The sequence below is a fragment of the Brachycentrus maculatus genome, unplaced genomic scaffold (genome assembly GCF_059751285.1).
Source record: "Brachycentrus maculatus isolate JH-2025_06_01 unplaced genomic scaffold, ASM5975128v1 h1tg000311l, whole genome shotgun sequence".
NCBI lineage: Eukaryota > Metazoa > Arthropoda > Insecta > Trichoptera > Brachycentridae > Brachycentrus > Brachycentrus maculatus.
In genome coordinates, this window is record NW_028281061.1 from 414,419 (window position 1) to 433,020 (window position 18,602).

An 18,602-nucleotide genomic window follows, 5' to 3' on the forward strand; every position below is an offset into this window, starting at 1 on the left:
CTTCGCAACTGTAATACCTGAAAAAATCATTTTACCATTTGTCAATAAGTATGAATTATTTTTTTGGTTGATAATAATTAAAAGTGTGTTACATGCTAATTTTTTTTACTTGTTACAATCTAAAAGTAGCAGTGTAAAATACCACATGTCATATTATCTATTTCCGACATTATTGGTTCATGTTTATTTATTTCTTACAGCCCTATCATCCAAACACTGTGAATGTTAAATTATTGCCCAGTCAAAAGGTCACTTGTATATGTTCCTCCTTTGATTTTAAGACTCTTAACAGTGACCCACTTTCTCTACTGGGCCAGTAATTTCCACGAGCATTTTAACGTAGTCATGCTCTCTGGTATTGGCTTACAAGGGTGACTGACTAATACTTTAGTGACAGTTATTATATAAATGTATGAGCAAGCGTTATGTCGGCCAACTTCAAACACACAGATATCATTTAAAAAATAAAATTTTCTGCGAGTTGGCTGGAGTATTTCTCAGTGTTCAAATAATAATGGATGAGGATTATATTATTTTAAAGAACTAAGATAGTCTTATTGTTAAAAATTATGCTAGTAATTTGTTATGAACTAAACTGTCGTCTGGGGAACGAGGTAGCACCGTATTTCAAATTAATTGTGACATTAAATAACACCGCGCACCGTAATTATAACTATTTTTTTGTGAGAACCATTGAATTCTGAAAAATGTGAATATAACTTACTAAAACTAACTAACCATCACGCCGCTTCCCCGCAGGGGTAGGCAGAGAGAATAGAGCGCCACACCACTCTGTCCTTGCAAACATTCTTCGCCTCTTCCACGTTCATGCATCTCCTCATACATACCCGCCGATTGTTACGACTCCTAACCTGACCACTTTCAAGTATTTAGCATACCTGATCGTGCCATGTTTTTCTCGGTCTTCCTCTGCTTCTTTTTCCGCTAACATTCGCCTCATAAATTTGTTTTACCGTTCTTTCCTCACTCATTCGTTCTACATGTCCAAACCATCTCAACACACCTTTCTTAATTTTATCGATAATGCTTATCTCAGCTTTGCATTCCTTCCTTATTTCACTATTCGTACATCTATCATACATCGTTTTGTCGCACATTCTTCTGAGAGATCGCATTTGACTGCATTCAGTCTACTTTCATCCTTCTTTTGCCAACTCCATGTTTCACTTCCATACATTAGAGTTGGAACCAGGACTCCGTTGTGCACTTATGTGAATATAAGTTATAAAATTATATTAAATATTTAGAATTATGCTTCAAACTAACAGATTCGTCAATACTGTCCAAAAGGTTAAAAGAAGATGCCTCTTAAACAAGCAAATTTCTATGCTTGGAAAGATTAAGGTGGAGACTGACTGGAACATTTCGTCTTAACATAACGTCGTAACATTGCTCGCGGCGAGCATCAGCGAGCATCCGAAACTATGGATGGAGCTCTCGGCTCGCTGTATTGACTGCCTGAATGCTCGCATCGTAACATGTTACGTTGCGACAAAATGCTCCGGTCAGTCTTCACTTTTACGGTTTAAAAGTTGAAAAATCTTTAAAACGAAACAATAGATTTTTGAGTTGCCATTGTCTAAAAACAGAGTATTAAAAGAATATTTAAAATTTAAAACAAATACTCATCAGTCAAAAATGTAAGCAAATTTGATTTTATTAATATGTTGATTTTGATAGATATTCAACAATCGGTTGTTATATAAGTATCTAATAGCTTAGAGGTTAAGTGCCTGCTAAAAATAAGAGAATCCAGGCTTGAATCCTGGCACAGAGTAGTTATATTTTTCCTGCGATATAAAAAATCCATACAATCAGAGTAATTTCTCTGTTTTCATTTCCTAAATACAAACAAAAAATATTTGTTTCACATTACAAATTGGTATCTGTCTATCTTTCGGAATTTTTTTATACCGAATACTAGGTTCATAGGTTTTTAGTCGGCCAAACAGGCATAATGAAACTAACTTTCCGATTTAAGATATGTAGATAGCCTGGCTTAGTATAATATAAAGTTTAAACATATCGCTCACTCCTTTCAAGAACGTCATAAATCAAAAAACTTGATTTTTCAGGAGATCGTTTTTAAAGTTTAAAAATATAATACAATGTATTAAAAATAAATATCAAGCCACTTATTCAACTTTTTACTGTGCAACAGATCTTTTTAGGTAAAACCTGAAGGTTTCTTTCTCCATTTAAAAAATATTTAGAATATTAAAAAAAAATACTAAAACAATACCTTTTCTTCAAAATGCAAAAACAACACTTTCTACCCTGTAGCGGGCAAAAATTAAGTTAAAAATATGCCTCTTTTGCTGGGATATAGTACATTTTCTGGGCATTTCGAAAACATGCACAACTGAAAATTGACGATTTTTGATTTATGACGTTCTTGAAAGGAGTGAACGATATGACAAATATCAAAAAAATAAAATGTGAAAAATATAAAAAATGACAAACAATATTTATTGCTGTTTTTAAAAGTCAAATAATGTTTATCTTCCATTCAGTGGACATTTCTCCACCAGAAAGTTTTGGACCGGTGCCAAATGACAAAATCCGCAGAAAATATGTGAAAATTTACATTTATTACGTTTAAAAATAATACTTTGACGTAAATAACATAATCTGATTTTGCGCCTTGTCATGAAATGCATAATTGGGTTTAGTTTTTTTAAATTTTTAAATAACATATTGAACAACATTCTCATTGATTAATAGATTGACATTTCCTCGTTATTTCTGGCAAATTGTCAATGGACAAATTAATTAAGTCCACGGATGTCATGGTTAGTTGTTTGGCTGCCATGCATGAGGTCCCGGGTTTGATTTCCATAAGGAAAACCATTATTATTTTTTTTTTATAAATTGCAACATTTAAAATGTTATACACGAGATGTGAAAAAAAGAAGAAAAAATAGTACTGACTCAAATTCAAAGATATTCAATAATTTAACTCTTACCACTCTGTAGGCCAGACATTCTGACCCGTATGATTCTAGTAGGCAGCTCCGTGGGCTACAATGTCTGGCCCGGCGCAGGTATAAGTTTAATCATTGATTTCTCTATCACCAAGTATATTCTACCAAAAAAATATTTGAGATAAATGCGGTTAATCATCGCAACATATTGAATTAACCAACATTTCTTCAATAAAACTTTCCATTACTTAGATATAATCTAGGAAAAATAGAGTATCATTTTGGGTGATAGAATATTTGTCATACGCTAACATTTTTTGGGACAGTCAGTCGTTATCCTTCATTTATGACGGTTCTCCAAGGATACTCCCTCTTTTTGTGACCATATTTTTTCATTTTGTGGAGCTATTATATTTAAAAATTTCAAGTTCAGTTATAAAAACGAATGGTCATACGAATTACCAGACAGTGTCCCAAAATTAGGGAACCAAAATATTTATTTTAATGGTAGAAAAACGTCACATTTTTTTGATAAGGGGAGCTGATCAGTTATGAGAAAAAATGGTCAGAGTGGAAAAGGTTAAAAAAAATGTTTCTACTACTGATTTTATTCTTTGTAAAAACTGTTTTACCTAATGGCACTGTTAAACTGTGTTGTAAAATTGAATTGACTGAAATTACTGTTTTTCATTAACAATTTTTTACCTCTCACAGATGTATATTTTTTTTTTGAAGAGCATTTTTATGATTGGAAATCTTCCAGTATTAGAAAGGGTTAAATATTCAATTGATGAAATGAGATTAATCATCAGAGAGCAGTAATAAATCCTGTCACAAACGAATTAGAGCAGTATGTCTATTTGAATTGCAATGCCTTGTGATCGGATAAACCAGGCCACTGGGAAGAGTGACCAAAATAGATTGCCTGAGATACATGGCACTGCGTCAGATATCAGACAAAAAAAACGACGCAAGCACCTGCTAAACTGCAAGAGATTTTAATCTCTAAGGACCCGGCGTGTAAGGAGTATAATTGTGCGGATGGGCATGTGACGCGCTTTCCCACAACTTTATTTTCTGAGTAGCTGCCAAATATTGTCGCGAAGGTGGTTTTGTTGGTCCTTTTACATTTTCGAAGCAAAGTCAAGTTTATGTTTGCGTGTTTTGCAGCGATCCCGTTTTATGAGTATTGGAACGGCGATCATTTTATTGGTTGTGTGCGGAAGTTAGAACCGTGTGTTTGACATATGGGAAGCAAATTCTGAACCCAGACGTTGACATCATCAGTCAGCGACGTAATGACACACATATGGCTGTTTTTATACTAAAAAAAGTACCATATACGGCTAGAATATAATTTTTTTATTGTTTACCAAATTCACAGCCATTTTATTATGTAAATCATTTTGTCTATTTACCGTTTAAAACTAAAATACTACTTTTTTTGTACATTTATTTTAAAGACATGTTAGAAAAAATATGCCACCAATTAAATAGTTCATTGGGTTCATTGAATTTTATTAGATATGAATTAAAATTAAGTATAAGCTACTACTACTACTACTACCATCACGGCGTTTCCCCGCAGAGGTAGGCAGAGAGGATGGAACGCCACACTCTTCTGTCCTGACATACACTCCTCGCCTTCTTCACATCCATACATCTAGTCATACATGCCCTCCAATTACGCAGACTTTTGACACCGCCAGACTTTAGGTTCTGATTGATCTGATCGTGCCAAGTCTTTTTCGGTCGTCCACATTCTGTTTTCCCTCTCACATTCGCCACATGTATTTTCTTAGTCATTCTCTCGTTATCCATTCGCTCCACATGTTAAGTATAAGCATTACGAAAAAACTCATTTTATTTTAGCTTTCTGTTTAAAGAGTACTTATCTGTTTTCCCCTATATAGTGTGTTATTTTTACAATAAATAAACTCCGATCAATCTACAAACTCTCATCTGCTCATAATGAAGTCACATCTATCAATGTTATGACCGAGGTGTTATTTAATTGTCTTTTCCATCTACCTCATTCCTAAAGAAATTTTTATTAAGAATAAAATCGATTATTTGCTGATATATAATATATATTTTTTTATAATTGATGATACTTACAAAATATTTTTTTCTTCAAATTGTTGTCCTTAGCACTTTCATTATTAAAGAACAAATATCCCAATAAAGCTATACCAAATAAGTCAAGAGCCGGCTCTAGTTGGAAAAATACTGGATTCTAGTTGATATTGCAGGCAGAAAAATATTTAGAGTATAAAGTCTTTACTACTGATATATTCCATTCAAGAAAATGGCAAAATATAAATATTTATCCCTTCTACCGGATGCATGATGTTAATGAATTTGCACGAATGAATGGGTTATTGAGCTAAAGATACTGAAAATACTAAATATATCCCGTGCTTTAAAACAATAGGCTATTTTAGCATTCATACTCATAGCATTGTGAAGTTAATTCGGACCATTGCTTCATTCTTCCCTATAATCATAAAGAACGAAAATACTACTTATTTTTTTTTACATTCTGCTGCTACTTTTTTTTTTAAATAAATGGATTTAGTGAGATTATTTACTTCAAAATCCATAAAGGTATATAGATTTTTTTTAAATTTTAAGATTAAGTTTATTTTATTTTTAAAACCAAAAATAAATATGTTTCCAGTAAGTCCAGTGTTTTTGTTTTTGAATCACAAAAAATTTCAAAAATCTTATTTCAAATCAAATATCTCATTTTAAAAAAGTGGAATAAATTCAGCCTCATCACACTCAAACTTATGGCAAAATGATAAATGCATATTTACATTTAATTTACAGCGAGATTAGGAGGGGTTAGTTTTATTATATCACTGATGTTTTTAAAGCTTTTCCCTATATTACAATTTTCCACCAGCAACAAGTGAAAAACCTATAAATTATTTTATGCCTGGCTCAATTTTATGAGCAGCGATCTCTTTTACTAGGAGAAAAGAGCTAACAGTCAATAAATCATCTTTTATAATTTAAATTAGTTATGTCAGGTCTGATATACATATTATGTATTTTTTTAAATTAAATCAGAAATTGAAAAACAGTAAATTGTATGTAGCTTTAATAATCATAACCCAAACTATATTAAAATATGATTTCTACTTTCTGAGCTGTTTAGGCTTAATAAAATAATAAATAAAACCCTTATCCGCACCCCAGTGGTGCATAGGGCACTGCGTCATATAAACGCAGTGTTATCTTGATGGTTTACACATGAAAGAAAGGTGATCAGCCCTCCGCTTCAGGTACCAGTCCAGGGTAATATTGAATAAATATGACAGTGAAAAAATAACTTATATTTATTTTACCCCCCTTGGGAATCGAACCCGGGACCTCCAGAACGGTAGCCGAGCGTGCTGACCATTACACTACGGAGGCGGACAAAGAGGCGTTTAGGCTTACTTGAAAAGAATATTGAATGATGATTTTTTTTAAAGGAATCAATTGTACGGTCATGGAAAGTTTTATATAAAACATATTTAAACTTGTAATACTTTAATATGTCCATTTGGTTGTTGTATGTCACGTAAGGTTAGTTAAGACAGCGTATGTAGGGTTAGGTAAAGATCAAAGACAAACACAAGAACAGATGGAAAACATAAAATGTTAAGATAAAAGAAAGAAAATATTAGTAAATGTCAATAGAGGTTACTACAATTTAAAATCACCTAACTAAATAATTCTGGAAACTTTAATTAAAATGATAAAATAGGTCTATCTTTTTTGTTTATGGTACATATTTATTAATAAAATTTCTGATTGATTTTCTTAAAAAATAAAATGGTTGAAATGCAAATACAAGAAGTAGAAAAAACAAAACCTCTTTAGTTCTTTTAAAAAAAAAATTATGTATGAAGAGTTATCGTATTTAATCAAATTAAAAAACATAATTTCTGTAATCAATCAATGAAAATTAGTGACCCGTAAAAATCAGCACGCAACTATCTGATTTTATTCATAATTTAAAATGGCACTGATTCAGAAAATGGATAAAATAAAACGACAACACTGTTCAGAAAATAGATTTTTTTAATCCTGTAGACTTTTACAAACATTAGTGGAATTAAAAGCTTAAAAAAGATAAATAAAAAATATTTTTTAAACATACGTACATCAAGCTAGCATTAAAATTAAGGAGATAAGTTTTTTGTTATTTTTATTATTAATATTGAAGTATCTCAATCAACTGATAGCTCGGGCCATAAAAAATGTTGTATGTCTCTGTCAGTTATGATATTTTTACTAATTTTTAAATTAAGTTTTACTTGGTAAATACCACTGTTAACCTGTTAACCGGGCGGGACGCATAAATACGTCAAACAATATCGGGTACGGGCAGGACATATGAATACATCCTTGAAATATATGTTGCGCCCTGGAACGGGAGGGATGTATATTTTTCGAACAACGAAGGTATTAGTCATCCACACATGTCTGGACATGAATTTAAGACACGGAGTGAAGCAGTATTCGCGCCCGTTACAAGTTGCGTGATTGGACAGCAGACTGCCCGGTTAACAGGTTAAATAGTGGTATTTACAAGGAAAACTTAAATAAAAATGGATAGATATTACCACAAAGTGACTGCCGAATCTATTAATGAAGGTATTATTATTATTATTACCTACATAGATGTTATTAATTTTCAATTTCTGTATATATTTTATCAATTTGTAATTTTGTTCCAGTTTCCAGGATTATCATCAAAAAGGCACGATCCAAGGCGGCGGTTGCTATAGCTCTGCTCTACGAAGCGGCCCACTGATCTAGCGGTCACCAACCTGCGCGGAGTAATTGGAAAGGTATACGTGAAGGGGACTGGGCCATACCCTGCCGGGGACGGGGGCGCGCGGCAGGCTGGAGGGGGACACGATGGCGCGCCCGCGCTCGCGCAGCGCCGGGTGCAGCGGCGGGTGCTGCAAGTGCGGGGGCCTCTCCTGACGGACACCTGGGGGAGGGGGGAAACCAATCAGACTTGCGGAGAAATGATCTAGTGCTGTCTTGCTAATTGGTTTACTCGGGCCAATGAGCAAATCGATTCGGCACGACAATAGTAATGAAATCACTGAATAGTTCTGAAAAATTGGCTCGAGGGTCAATTGTCTTTATAATCTCGGAATGTCAATTGATATGACACCACTATTGGCTCAGCCTAATGGAATCTCTTAATGTAAATTATTTTTATGTAATTGCCACATTCAGATTAAATGATTCTTCTGTTTTTAATTAAAGATTTACTCAGTAAATACCACTATTTCCTAAAATCTATTGTGACACGTGTTTCAATGCATTTCGCATAATTTTCAAACATCGTACGTGAAGCTAAGTCTAAATTAAGTTATAATAAACTAAACTAAAATAAATTAAAAGTCTAAGTTATAATTCTTCTCTGACCCACATCTGAGTCCAACGGTGGGAACCACATCTGACTGATGCAGTGTTAACTTGGTCATTGATTGCAAAAAGATGGGGTGATCATTCATGTGCTTTAGGTACTAGACCAAGGTAAGAATAAACTAATATTGAAAGTTTAAAAAATCAATTAAACTATATCTTTTATGACTCCCCAGAAATCGAACCCGGGAACTCTCACAGTCTAATATGCTAACCACTATACTACAGTGGTGAAAACGCACTTACTGGTATTTTATTAACGGTTGAAAAAATATAAAGATAGACAATACAAAGTAATAAATAAAACATATAGTTTGAAACAAAACTAGTAAATCAATATTGGGTATGTCAATAGTTGGCTCTGATAATTTAATAATAATAATAAAACCCTTATCCGCACCCCAATGGTGCATAGGGCACTGCTTCATATGAACACAGTGTTATCTTGATCGTTTACACACGAAGGAAAGGTGATCAGCTCTCCGCTTCAGGTACCAGTCCAGGGTAATATTGAATAAATATTACAGTGAAAAAATCACTTATATTTATTTGACCCCCCTGGGAATCGAACCCGGGACCTCCAGAACGGTAGCCGAGCGTGCTGACCATTACACTACAGAGGCGGACAAATAACTGATAATTTACAACTTTTAATTAGATGTGTGAAAGGTTATGATATTTAATATTATTTATAATTTGAAGAGAATAAAACTATTAAAAAACGCACACAAATTATTAGTAAAGTAAAAATAAAACAACACTTTATGTACAGTTATTTAGTGAATGCTCTCTCTCAAAAATGTGCCTTACCAATATACACCAAAATCCCTGAAAAAAATACCGTTTGACCCACCCCAAATATACAAAACATAAGTAAGTATATGGACTTATATTTTTTAAACTAAATAATTAACTATCAATTCAGTCAATAAGTAAAGGGTATAATATATATTTGGCAGGGTGTTTATTTTGACTGGCAATAATATATTTGGAGATTGAAATGCAGTATTATTAGGATATTTTTGGCACATTGATCCTTGCGCATGCTTTCAAACAGAATGACAAAAATTTTTTTTCACTATATAAAAAGTCTATTATCCGTATTTGTTTTTAAATACATATTGGATATATTGGTTACAAATTGATGAAATGAAATTAAATTTGCGATATAACAATTTGTAGCCACTTTTTAAATATTTAGATGGTTTGAGGTTAAATTAGATGATTTTATAAGAAGCTTATATTTATATTTGTAAGTATTTTTTAACGTAAAAACTTTTCCTCATAACTAATTTTGAGGCAGTTTTGTCATACAAATATACATTTGTGATACAATGCATCATACATAATAGGAAATGATAATTCAGGAGGAATAATTACATTTATGTTTTGTACTGACATTCATGTTTTGTACTGACATTTCTTGGTGGAACTGCATTTTATAAAATAAAATAACAAGTAAGTATGTAATTTTTCAACATGAATTTTATTTGACCAGCAACCGGGTTTCGTAGTAACCGACATCATCAGACTGGTGTGAGGCTAGGAATTTTTTTTTTAATATTACACAAGGCAGGAGTTAAAAACCATGATTTTATATAATTTTCTGACAAGATGAATTAAAATTGAATGAGTTTAAGTATTGCATCATAATAATAATTACATGTAAGTTATGGTAAAGGTTTAAGGCATGATTTGATATAATTTTATGTAAGAAAGTCTGATGATGTTGGTTACGACGAAACCCGGTTGCTGGTCAAATAAAATTCATGTGGAAAAAATTACATAGTTGTAATTTTATTTTATATATTGTTTTATGTGTCATAAAAAGATGAATTATGCTAGCATAGTATGTATAAATAATGTAGTATTTTGTATGTGTCTAGGAGTCATTTCACGGGCAAGATGTTAATCTGGTTTCTCGTAATTTAATACATCACAGATTCTTAAAATAATAAAATAAACACATTACGTAACATACCAACAATTGAAAAAATAAACATACAGTAGTGAACACAGGATTTTTAAATATAATGTTCTTTAAATAATATTTTGGTTTATTCATAATATGTATGTACTCATTTATCTAATTTTGTTACATTTCATTAGTTTTAAAGATTATTATCTAAAGATTTTTATTTAAAGATAATTGTTTAAAGATTATTATCTAATGATAGTTTTTCATTTAACACTAAATTTATGCTGAGAAAGTTACATGTTTTCTTTAGGGAACAACATTTACTATAATAAAGAATATTATTTTCATGATATATTTATTTTTAAGATTTAAAAAATAAAATATTTTTAGGATATAATGTTTTCTCACTATTTTCAGTTATATTTTAATTCAAACTAGATTTTTTTTGACCATACACCCCAAGGGGAATGAATCTGTTTGATTTACGACTTAAAAATAATACAGTTTATGTATTTTTTAAATTTTAGAATTCTACATTTTGTATTTACTACTACTACTACCATCACACCGTTTCCCCGCAGGCAGAGAGGATGGAACGCCACACTCTTCTATCCTGACATACACTCCTCGCCTCCTTCACATCCATACATCTAGTCATACATGCCCTCTGATTACGCAGACTTTTGACACCCCCAGATTTTAGGTTCTGATTGATCTGATCGTCTTTAAATACATTTTGAATGCATTTTGTATAAATATTAATATATTAAATACATTTTGTATTTAAAGATTTTATTAAATTAATTTACTGCATTTTAATGCCAATGCTAAAAATCTTTAAATAAAATTCCTAAACACTTGAATATTGTATTAGCCCGGAAGCAAAAATATGCTAGACTTCTTGAACATCTATTAGAATATTTATTCCACTGATAGACTTTAAGCAATTAATTCCCAAAAGTGTTCAAATGACTATCAATCCTTCAAATACAGCTTTGCTTACCATTAAAAATAAATCCATACCAAGAAAATATTTTTAAATAAATCAATACACATTTCTGTGAATTTTGTATGTTTTAGTTAAGTTATTTTTAGTTTCTTAAAAATCATGCACGCATAAACATTGCAGTTCATAAGATACATTAGGAGAACTTCAAACAAAATTATATACGTTTAATGCAAACTGTATCCTGTGTGTTTCGCAAATAAAATTCTGTAAAATTTTATAAAAAGGTATTAAGCATTTTTAAATTTAAATATTTATTTTCATTACACTTGTTAACAGTTTCAACCTACATTTTGCAGTGATTTATAGTAAATAAAATATTAGCTATAAGATGATTTTTTTTATGGCGATATTATCTATATATTGATGGCTTTATTAATCTGATAATCAACAAAAAGAAAAATGGCGAGAAAAATGATTTAAGTCATTACAAATTCCCATTTTGCAAATGAAAAAAAGTGTTTATAAAAGATCCGTGTAGGTTATTAAAAAAACAAAGAAGCTTATATTCAGCAGTGTTAGTACAAAAAAAATGTGTAAAAAAAACAAATGAACTCCAAATCATGCCTTTATCAATTCCAAATTCAAACAGAATGGAAAATGAACAAAGTAAGAACTGACTCTGGGTGAAGAGCTTTCCAACTAGATGAGGTACTCCCAAAGCCCACGGAGCGACGCCATAGTTCATCTTCAGACAGTTTGAACTGTTGTAGGAACGGACGTCATCCAGGATCTGTTTGTAAGTCTTTCCCAGCCTGATATTGTGGTCGAGAAACATGGCAATGTCGACACCGCAGGTCCTGTTGACCTCGTGTCTACACGTCGAGATGATGTCCTTGGTCAACTTCCCGGTCGACAGCGCCTGCTCCATTTTCCAATCCATCTTATCGCCCTGGTTTCGCAGAATGTTGCCGCAAACTTCGGCCATTACGGTTACAGCATTTACGTCACTTTCTGATATGACGTTGCAGCATCCTATATTATCGGGAGCACAAATTCAAAAACCATCCTGTTGCCATTCTGATATGTTCACGCAAATGTATAGACCAGAGATGGTGAACCTTTTTTTGGGTATATCAATAGACCTACATCTTAAATTACTGCCGTATATTTGTTTATTTTTTATAATGGATCTTCAATATCAATTTGAAGGCTTAGAATTACAAGGCTACAAGTAAAACTACAAAACTAGAATTTTACAAGATACAAAAATAAAAATATATATTATTTTTAAAAAAAAGTAGCATACACTTTTGAACTTCAATACATTTGTAAGGTAAACAAAATATCCATCTTGTGACATGAAGTAATAAATTTAAAAAATATATTTATGTCATTCTTTTTTAATAGAAATTATTTTCGTCTCATGAAAATGTTTTATTTTCTAGTTTTCCCTTTATGCCCTTAAATAAATATACCTTATAACCTTAAATAAATATATATAATCAGATGTTCTAAGAGCAAAAAGTACATAAGCATAAAGAGAAGTTCACATAATAACTATAAAATTTTCATTATTGACGAATAAAGAAAACAGGATTGATTCAATAATGGGTTATCAGAATGTCTGCTTTATTATTTAAAGGCGTTCATTAATCAAATAATATTTGCCAAGAAAAAAGAATGTTAAAGAAAAGTCCATACAAGAACGACTAAGCCGATCTTCACCAGTTAAGACCCTAATTTTTCTACTTAATTAGAATCAATCTGTCCCATATGCTTAAAAACAATATAAAGCAGCCTGTTTTGTTCCAATTACCAAAATTTAAATAAAAAATATGTAGAAATTTGGATAAATCTATAATTAATGTACTTTTTCTATGGTTTAGTTCCTTCAAGAAATGTCGTTTTGACATTTGGTTGTTGTTATTAGAGCAAATAATTTATCTTCATTCAACTTTTTTTTTAAATTTCTAAACATTATGTTAAAAATTACAAAAATTTAAGGCAGAATGAGAGATTGAAAATGAGTAGAATTAATGTTTCATTTTTATTTATTTTTGTGTTGGAGATAATCATTTACCGCTTTTATAGAATACACTGAATGCTTTTTTTAAACATAAAATATTTTTCCTTTTAAAAAATATAGATAATCGGTGCTTTGAAAAGCGTGCTGAAAGTTATGCGCTTTAGTTATTATTGAGTATACATTATTACTGTAATATTTCAATCATGGCATGGAAATTCACCATGTTTGATTTAATTATTTAGAAAAAAAATCTTCTTATTGCACATTGCATTATACATGTATTGCACATTAATGTAAACATTTATCCTTATGTTTGCCATTAAAACATGTCTTATGTGCCAATAAAAATATACACAAAGTGCGCATAATACTTATGGCAGATGTGTTCAGCTAATATCACACTTATATTCTCAGTACGGTGTGTAATGAAAGTTTATAAAAAAAGGAAAAACAGAAAATGTATCATTTAAAAAACAAAAAGAAATATTTATATTCATAAAATAGCATATAATTAATATTAATAGAATATGTTTTATGAATTCATTTCAACATTTGATAACTCTAAGGTTTTGTAAAACCTATTTTAATGTTCAATTGCAATATAACTATCATTTAAGGTTTTTACATTTTTTAAATTTGTTTTTTAAATTATTAAGCTTAGTTTTCGCATTATGCTCACAAAGTATGTCGATGTTTTAAATATTACATATTTTCTACTTTGCTTATATATTTAATTATTTTATCCATTTATGTGATTGTTGCCTAATTTTTATACCCAAAACGTCATAGGTTCACCATCTTTAGTAGTGTTTCTGTTGGAAAAATGATTAAAATCATACTGATTAAAAATATTAAGTAGGTATACATATAAACCAAATTATCGTTTTTTATCAGTAAAAAAGAAAAGAAAAAAAAATTGTGAAAGACAATTAAAAACTGTAACATAATAAGTTCATCAATGGGAGAAGAAAAGGGTAGGTACAACATAAATTTAAACTGTGTCCGGCTGAAAAAAGTCAAGGTTCCAATAATCCATTTCATAAGCAGACAAGTATTTTTATATTTAGGTAGGAAGACAAGTTTACACATACTTGCGGAGTGAAGAAATTTTGTAAATAGAATTGCAGGGCTATATTTAGATAACAACGTGTTGAATTAAAATAATCACTCACCCGTTTCTCTGTCGAAGTTATTGGGGCTCATACTATCCTTGACAGGTCCCACAAACATGGGACTGAGTATCCGCGGCCATAATAAAGCAAAACAACCAACAATAACCACCAGTACAAACATTGATTTCTGGGGGCCTAGGCCCATAGTCTCCACATTAGCCATTTTATCGTTTATTTCGCGGTTCGTTTCGTTATTTTATACACCTCCCTAATACACAGACGCGTCCTCCCGCTACGAGCACATCATTGCCGAAAAGACAAAAATAAAACACACGGTCTGAGAAAAACTATTAAAAGTGACAGCCGTCATTCGGGGCGAATTTTCATAATGGGCGCGTTCGAAAACTGTGTCCGACGATTATCGATCCAATCGTGTCCGGCCTGCTGTTTGTCGTGTCGATACAAGTCACCCACATTGTTTGCAATAGATCTTGTTCAGATAGATAGATCTTGATCCATTAGTTGGTAACATTCTATTTAATCCACTCTCGATAAATCATGATATCTTTAAATACTATTTACTACATAATTCAAACGATAAGGCGCTAAAAATAAAATTTTCACAAAACATTCTGATCCTTTTAGAAAACAAAATGAACTGTTATGTTTAATGAATTTTTAAACAATATTTTTCGCTTGAAGCTTTCAATGTTTATAATTAACAAAAGACGAACAAAATGATAAAGTTTTCTATTTTATAAAGTCCATTGAAAATAATTGAGTCCAATCTTTTAGTCGAATAGCGAACTCTTAAGTGTAAGTTTTTACGTTCAATACACTCTCGAGTTAACTCTGCCACAATTCGATTTATATTGCCAAACACAAGCTGTCTTGGCTAATCTGGAAATATCATTGAATTGAAATATTAAAATAATACAAATATTTCTTGACCATAAAAGATTAAATCGAATCGCAAAACTTTACTTGTTATTTGGGGAATCAATCAGCATTTTTTAAAAAATGTTCGTCTTCTAGTGGAAAAAAACTATTCATCTAAGAAAAATATTTTTATCCTTTGAAAAAAATGGAAATTATAAAAAAGCATGTTATCTTTATGTTCTAATATAATAAGGTTTTGATGTAGTTAATAAATCATTAAATTTCAGTATCTTGGAGTGAATAACCCTGCGCTTAAATCATTTGTACACTTTTATCGATTTTATTTCGCAAAAAAATATAAAAACCTCATCTCGGTAATTGCTTAACGATCATGGCGACATACGAAACGCACTTGGTGAAAATTCTTGCGAAAAACGGACGTTCATTTTGTTAAGTTGGTCACGTTACTCTAAAACCACGGGAGCGCCAACATTACAAAACTAAAACATTTATTTGGGGGAGATTTGAAATATTCATAAATTTACCAAGAAGACAATTGTTGGAATTGCAGTATACAGAAGATTATTAATGGTTTAAGCTGGCTTGATGTGACACAGCCGCAAATATAAAACAATCAGCTATGCCGACATCTTGCCTTCTCAGCCACTAAATTCGGCAACAGATCCCATTGTTGTTTTTGAACCAATTATTAAAAGGATTTTAAAAAATCATGGGAGATATTTGTTATGTCAATAATTAATGACCACTTCACTACAATTTTCACTTTTTAATAATATTTGAGAGAGATGAATGCGTTTATTGCACAAGCAGTCCTCTCGCGCCTAGTTCCGACGCACAATTGAATGGAGAGACAATATGGCTGTTATTTAGCGCCTCCGAAGGTATATTCACCTGCCCCCTCCATGGTGAACACTGGGACAGCTGTCAAATAAAAGATAACCATTTCATATATCATTATACCGTTTTAAACAGTTATTTTAATAATACAACATAAGTTATTGCTGATACATACTACTTAATATTTATGGAGTGATAATTTTATAATTTTAATATAATAGGAATGTAGTCTCCTTTTATTATTATAACTATTAGAATTTGGGAGTTTTTTAAGAGAATGTCTTAAAAAAGTACTTGCCTAACAAATTTTAATTAAAATAGTTTTAAAATCATTTTATTAAACCCCGTTTCCACTATGAATCGAATAAGTAAAATTGCTAAATCTTTCGCGCTCTGCCAAAAGCTAAAGCGATCCATTTAGACATAAACTATAGACTATAGTAAACACGCCTTTTTTATTATTAATTTAAAATGAATTTTATATTACATAATTTGTAAATAATAAGTTTATAATAATGTATAAAAGAGTTAGGCATTTAAGTAAGTAGGAAACTGTATGAAAACGAATTTATATCCTGTTCACCAACTCAGAAAAATAAATACTTACTTTTATTGTGACTTTTATCGAAAAAACAACTAACAAAAATTTAAATGGTTTAGTACGTGGAAAAATCGAAGTCAAATAAAATGTTTGTACATTGCGATATAGAGGAACGGTATAGGGATCTCTCTCACCCTAGAACACTTTTTCTCTTTGTAGTACATTAACATTGCCTTATTATTTCCGCTAATTTCAATAGTTGAGTAAGTACTACTATAAGTATTAAAGCTCAATAGCTAATGTAGAATACGTAAAAAATAATAAAGGATGAGGTGTTGTTCTTATGGCAACATTTAAATATTTGTAAGTATATTTTCCCTAAACAAAACACTGAAATTAAATGTCATAACAAATTACTAGCATAATAATAGTCGAACATTCCATTAGAGTTATTCTGATTAATTAAAAAAAAATATATTGAATTTCATTTATTACTATCGTGCAGTTTTTTTTTTATTGTTGTATGATTTATAATTTCCGGGACCCAAAAAATTCATAAATATTTTGTTGTAGATACGCATTCTACGCCACTGCCGACAAAAATAATGAACTCAGCAAACTGTCTGCCTGTTATGACAATATGATGCGTGTGTCGTCCGCTCAAAAACAATAAAAAATAAACCTCACCTTTTCGTCACCAATCGCCAGTGTCTGCCTCCCGTCGCACATCCTTTTTATCCAAATAAAGATGGGGAATCTTCCTTTTCCGGCTTATGCGAGCCTTAAAACTAATTGAAATTCAGGATGACGGTTGCCTTTAGATCCCAGCCACGTGATAATAATTCATCGGTATATTCTAATAGATACTTTCATATTTTCAACACGTTTAGTTAAGGGCTGATTCATGAGAAATCAAAAATTACTGTAAAAAGTTTAAAAAAAAAATTAAAAAACTAACACCTTGGTGTAGAAAAGTTGACGGTCGATCAAGTGTATTCAACGAATATTTATTTTCAATTTTTTTTTTTACTCAACATAGATGAAGAAGAATATGAAAGTCTGGGCATTTATGGGGCTTACGACCGTCATAGGCTGGTTTAAGTGATCACTTTACACATGTGTAACATTCACTAATTCTACCCATGATAAACAACCACGCTACTCAAATTCTTGGTACTTCTAATTATATTGATCAATTTCGAAACCAACTGTTTGAATCAACAAGAATATCACTGGAGACATCTATGATGAGACAAGAGAAGCTTTTTATTAAGCAGAAACTCTTTCATTTGTATGGTCCGAATCCTGGATTATATACACATACCTACTCGAGAAACGCTAGAAAATACCTTTTTCATTTTTATTTTTAGCTTATAATTTGACCAGTTTATTTATTTACAGCATTTTGAGTGTGTCCAAATACTTGTTCACAAATCTGGATTATCTCCAATTAGGAGTTAATTAAAAAAAATGACATATTAACATTGAAAAAGAAAATGGAAGTCCAATGTCCAAGTTATTTCTCATTTCATCATTCTTTCTCTCTCCCGATTTTCTTTACCTTTATTAGCTAAGTCTCTGAAACATAAAAAAACTGTCTAAAATTGCATTTCTTAAGCAAAGCAGTTTTTCATTTAAAATTATAATCTAAACGCAGATTTTTGATATTGATCCTAAGGCGCTAGCCGCCATATTAAATTATGTAACTACATTTTCAACATATGCCCGATGTAACCAAACTTGATGAAAATTTAAATATATACCATCGAAGTAAATAACATTTGAAATGTCTTGAAAAAATGGTGAAAAATACATATATTTTCAAATCGATGATGACGATCTAGTGGTCGATTAGGATCCAATAGGTACTTACCTACTTAATGAGTTAACTGGGTAGTTTAAATAACATTAAATTTACTTTTCCTTCTAAAGACT

At 31.2% G+C, this 18,602-nt stretch overlaps 1 protein-coding gene across 10 annotated transcripts in view; it reads right to left on the reverse strand.

The window, feature by feature from the left end:
- The window catches only part of RIC-3 (RIC3 acetylcholine receptor chaperone), a 39,137-nt gene extending 24,437 nt beyond the window's left edge, over positions 1–14,700 (reverse strand). For 5 of the 10 annotated variants that reach the window (XM_088268120.1, XM_088268115.1, XM_088268114.1 and 2 more), the window contains exons 1-3: positions 14,450–14,700; positions 11,930–12,283; positions 7,772–7,938 (exon numbers count right to left, since the gene is read on the reverse strand). In XM_088268120.1, the coding sequence (XP_088124246.1) occupies positions 7,772–7,938; positions 11,930–12,283; positions 14,450–14,612 (684 nt within the window). In that variant the 5' untranslated portion in view covers positions 14,613–14,700. The remainder of the gene's footprint in view (positions 1–7,771; positions 7,939–11,929; positions 12,284–14,449) is intronic. The other 5 variants (XM_088268118.1, XM_088268117.1, XM_088268122.1 and 2 more) reach the window with 3 other exon arrangements.
- Between the last annotated feature and the right edge of the window lie 3,902 nt (positions 14,701–18,602).